This window comes from Nicotiana sylvestris, chromosome 11 (genome assembly GCF_000393655.2).
Source record: "Nicotiana sylvestris chromosome 11, ASM39365v2, whole genome shotgun sequence".
Taxonomy (NCBI): Eukaryota; Viridiplantae; Streptophyta; class Magnoliopsida; order Solanales; family Solanaceae; genus Nicotiana; species Nicotiana sylvestris.
The window spans coordinates 129296813-129301146 of NC_091067.1; the positions used below are offsets into that span (position 1 = coordinate 129296813).

A 4334-nucleotide genomic window follows, 5' to 3' on the forward strand; every position below is an offset into this window, starting at 1 on the left:
TCTAGTCCGGAAATCCTTCTTCCGAACATCCGAATCCCGAATCTTCAATTGACGGTACCCCGATCTCAAGTCGATCTTAGAGAACACTCTGTCACCCTATAACTGGTTAAACAAATCATCAATACGCGACAACAGGTACTTGTTCTTAATGGTAACTTTGTTTAACTGGCGGTAATCAATGCATATCCATATAGTCCCATCTTTTTTCTTCACAAATAACACTGGTGCACCCCAAGGCGATACACTCGATCAGACGAACCCCTTTGCTAGAAACTCCTCAAGCTGTTCCTTCAACTCCTTCAAATCTTTTAGAGCCATGCGGTATGACAAGAGCCAAATATTCACAAAAATTGATGTCACGATCTAGTGGCATGCCTGGAAGATCATAAGGAAACACATCGGAGAACTCCCGGACCACGGGCACTGAATCAATCATCAGAGTCTCTGTAGTAGTATCCTGAACATAGGCTAGATAAGTCGAACAACCCTTCTCGACCATGTGTCGAGCCTTCTGAGTAGAGATAATACAACTATATGAACTGATAGATGAACCATTCCACTCCAATCTAGGAAACTCTGGCATCACCAAGGTAACCGTCTTGGCATGGCAATCAAGGATGACATGATATGGAGATAACCAGTCCATGCCCAAGATGACCTCAAAGTCGGTCATATCAAGCAACAAAAGATTCGCTCTAGTCTCGTAATCATAGAATGTAACCACACAGGACCAATAGATCCAATCCACAACAACAAAATTGCCTACAAGAGTGGACATATAAACACGAGCACCCAAGGACTCACGAGAAACACCCAGGAAATGAGCAAACACAGATGAGACATATGAATATGTATACCCTGGATCAAATAGTACTGAAGCATTCCTACCGTAGACAGAAATAATACTTGTGATCACAGGATCTGAGGCCACTGCATCTGGTCTGTCCAGAAAAGCATAAAACCTAGCTGGAGCGCCAATTGACTGGCCTCTACCTGATTGGCCTATAATTGGCTGGCCTCCACCTCTAGGACGGACCCTACCCACCTACCCTATGCCTTTTGGTGCCTTGCGGCTGGTGTTGTAATCATGGGCTGATGACCCTACACTGCCTTGCATCGAAGCTTGGGCCAGAACCTCCGCACATGACTGAGATCCCCGCACTCGAAAAACCTCTCGATACGATGGATTGCTGACCTGAAGTTTGACCCTAATAGCCTGAATACCAACTAGAGGAACCCTAAATAGCTAGTGGGCGGTAGGAACTCTCTAGCATGGCTCTGAAATAAGGTCGCACTAGAGCACCCCGAGGAGGCGGTTGTGCTAGATATGTGGGCTTGCTAGGCTGACCTCTCCCAAACTGACTCCTGCCCCTAGAAGGGGCACCACTAAACCCTACGGAATAACAGAACCACATGTCCTGTGACATCTGAACTCGGCCCCGCTCCCTCGATCCTTCGAGCTATCTCCACGACCAACTTGTAAGAAGTCCCCATCTCAACCTCTTGGGCTATAATGGCCTAGATACCAGAGTGCAAACCCACAACGAACTTCTGCATTCTCTCTGCATCAGTAGGAAGTATCATAAGTAAATGGTGGGACAACTCAGAGAATCTCGCCTCATAGTCGGTCACTGACATATGATCCTGCTGGAGCTGCTCGAACTGAAACAACAACTCTTCTCTCTAAGAGGGTGGAATATACCTATCCAGAAAGGTATGTGTGAACTGGTCCAAGTCAAGGGAGGAGAACCTGCCGGTCTACCGAGTAGATATGACTGCCACCACCTACGAGCCCCATCCTCAAGCTAGAAAGTAGTAAAGTCCACCTCGTGGGACTCTAATATCCTCATATTGTGTAGTTTGTCCCTGCACCGATCAATAATGTCCTGGGGGTCCTCATGTCGCTCACCTCCAAAGACAGGAGGGTGTAGCCTGTCCATCTATCTAATAGCTTCTACGGGTCGTCGACCGCAACTGGTCTGGGATTAGGTATAGCTACTACCACTGGCTGGGCTCCACCCATGGGTAGTGCATCTGGGGTCTGATACACGGCAGGTGTAGAGGTCTGTGCACCCCCTCCCACCTGAGATATGGCTGGGTCCGCTGGAAATAAACCAGCTTGAGTCATGTGTCCATGAACTATAGCATACGGCCTATGACCTCCTAGAATCTCAGTGAAGATATGAAATCCAACAGGGCTGGCTCTGCTGCAGGCACCTCACCCTGCTCCTCAATAATAGGATCCTATACTGGATCCACTGGTGGCACAACTGGAGCAAATTTAGGACACCCTCGTCCTTTACCTCGAGCTAGAGCCCTCCCTCGACCTCTAGCAATAGAGGGAGCAGCTCCTTCATGATCGAGTGTCATAACCCAAATCTCCCTCCGTAAGATATCGTGACGGCACCTAGTCTCTAAGACTGGTAAGCCTAACAGTTGCAGAATAACTGAAATAAGAACAAAATTAACGAATAAACCTCAACATCCACAGGTATATATATATATGTAAAGCTAGAAAATTGCAGCTCGATAGGTACAAGTAAAACCAATAACTCCGAGTATAAACAACTCCCAAAGACCTGGTAGTCACAAATCACAAGCTCTAAGAAATTGTTCTAACTGTCCCTATACATCAGTGTCTAGGAAAAATAAAGAAGAAATAACATAAAAGGATAGAGGGGGACTCCGAGGTCTGCGGACGCTAGCACATATACCTTGAAGTCTCCGTAGTAGCAGCATGTACTATCTACTAATAACGAGGCTTGTAATGACCCGACTGGTTGTTTTGAGCTATAGCGTGTCGTTCAGCAGTTTGAGGCCATGGGCAGTTTCACTTCAAGTATTATGACTTGTGCGCATGATCGGAATTGAATTCCAGGAAGTTCGGAGTTGATTGGAAAAGAGAATTCTCATTGAAGCTTTAAGTTGAAAGAATTGACTAAGGTTGGATTTTTGAGTAAATGACCTTGAAATCAGGATTCGAAGTTTCCAACAGGTTCGTATGATGATTTCGGACTTGGACGTATGTTCGGACTGGGTTTTGGAAGACTCGGGAATGTTTTGGCACATATTGTGGAAGTTAGCATTTTGAAGGAATTTCATAAGTTTGGGTTGAAGTGCACTTCTGTGTTTTTGATGTCTGTTTGGGATTCCAAGTTTGGGAGTAGCTCCGTATGGTGATTCTAGTGTTAGGAGCGCGATCGGAAGTGAATTCGGAGGTCCATAGGTCATTTTGGGGTCATTTGGCTAAAGATAAAAATTTGAAGGTTTTTAGGAAGTTTGACCGAGAGTTGCCTTTTTGATATCAGGGTCGAAACTCTAATTCCGGAAGTTGGAGTAGGTCCGTAATGGTATATATGACTTGTGTGCAAAATTTGAGGTCAATCGGACGTGATTTGATAGGTTTAAACATCGAAAGTAGAAGTTTGACATTTTAGAGTTCATTAAGCTTGAATTGGAGTGCGATTCATGATTTTAGCATTGTTTGATATGATTTGAGGCCTCGAGTAAGTCCGTAGTATGTTTTGGGACTGGTTGGCATGATTGGTTGGGGTCCCGGGGGCCTCGGGTGGATTCGGATGGTTAACGAATCAAATTTGGAGTTTGAAGAATGGCTTCAACATCCGATATCTGGTGTAACAACACCTACGAGGTTTTGGCCGCAGGTGCGGAGCTACAGAAGCGGCCAAAGGAGCGCATATGCAGTTGAGAAGGGAGAAGGCTGGGACCGCAGATGCGGTCAAATCGCCGCAGAAGCAGGACCGCACCTGCGAAAGAAGGAGCGCAGAAGCGGAAATAGAGGACCTGGGAAGGACCGTAATGCGGTAGTGGGGCCGCACCTATGGAACCGCAGAAACGGTCGTGTGACCGCAGGTGCAGAAGTGCTGGAGGTAGTAAGATCTTTAAAAATCAGGGGGTTGGTCATTTTCCCCCATTTTTCATTTGGTGTGGACGATTTTGGGGAGCTTCGAGTGGAGTTTTTCATCATCAACGACAAGGTAAGCTAACCCCACCTATCTTGAGTTAAATACATTGATTATTTGCGGATTTGAGCATGAAAATTTGGTAAAAACTTGGGGTTGAGGGAAAACCTAGAAAATTCGTATTCTTGGATTTTGACCATGATTTTGAGTATGAAATTAAGAGAAAATCATATATTTGAGTTCGTGAGTTCATGGGTAAACTTTATCTTCGAAAAATTTCGGAACCCGGGCACATGGGCCCGAGGGCAATTTTGTCAACTTTTGGATCGGGGTTAGGAATTGTTATAAATTGGATTGTACTGAGTAATTGAATGTATATTAATGGATTTGCATAATTATTGGCTAGTTTTG

The 4334-nt window shown here is 45.4% G+C and overlaps 1 protein-coding gene across 1 annotated transcript; it reads right to left on the bottom strand.

The window, feature by feature from the left end:
• Positions 1–277: 277 nt before the first annotated feature.
• Positions 278–1117, bottom strand: LOC138881647 (uncharacterized). The gene is made up of 2 exons (XM_070161890.1): positions 1050–1117; positions 278–941 (listed from the first exon to the last, which is right to left on the bottom strand). Exons 1-2 carry the CDS (start codon positions 1115–1117, stop codon positions 278–280), a joined length of 732 nt encoding a protein of 243 aa, XP_070017991.1.
• Between the last annotated feature and the right edge of the window lie 3217 nt (positions 1118–4334).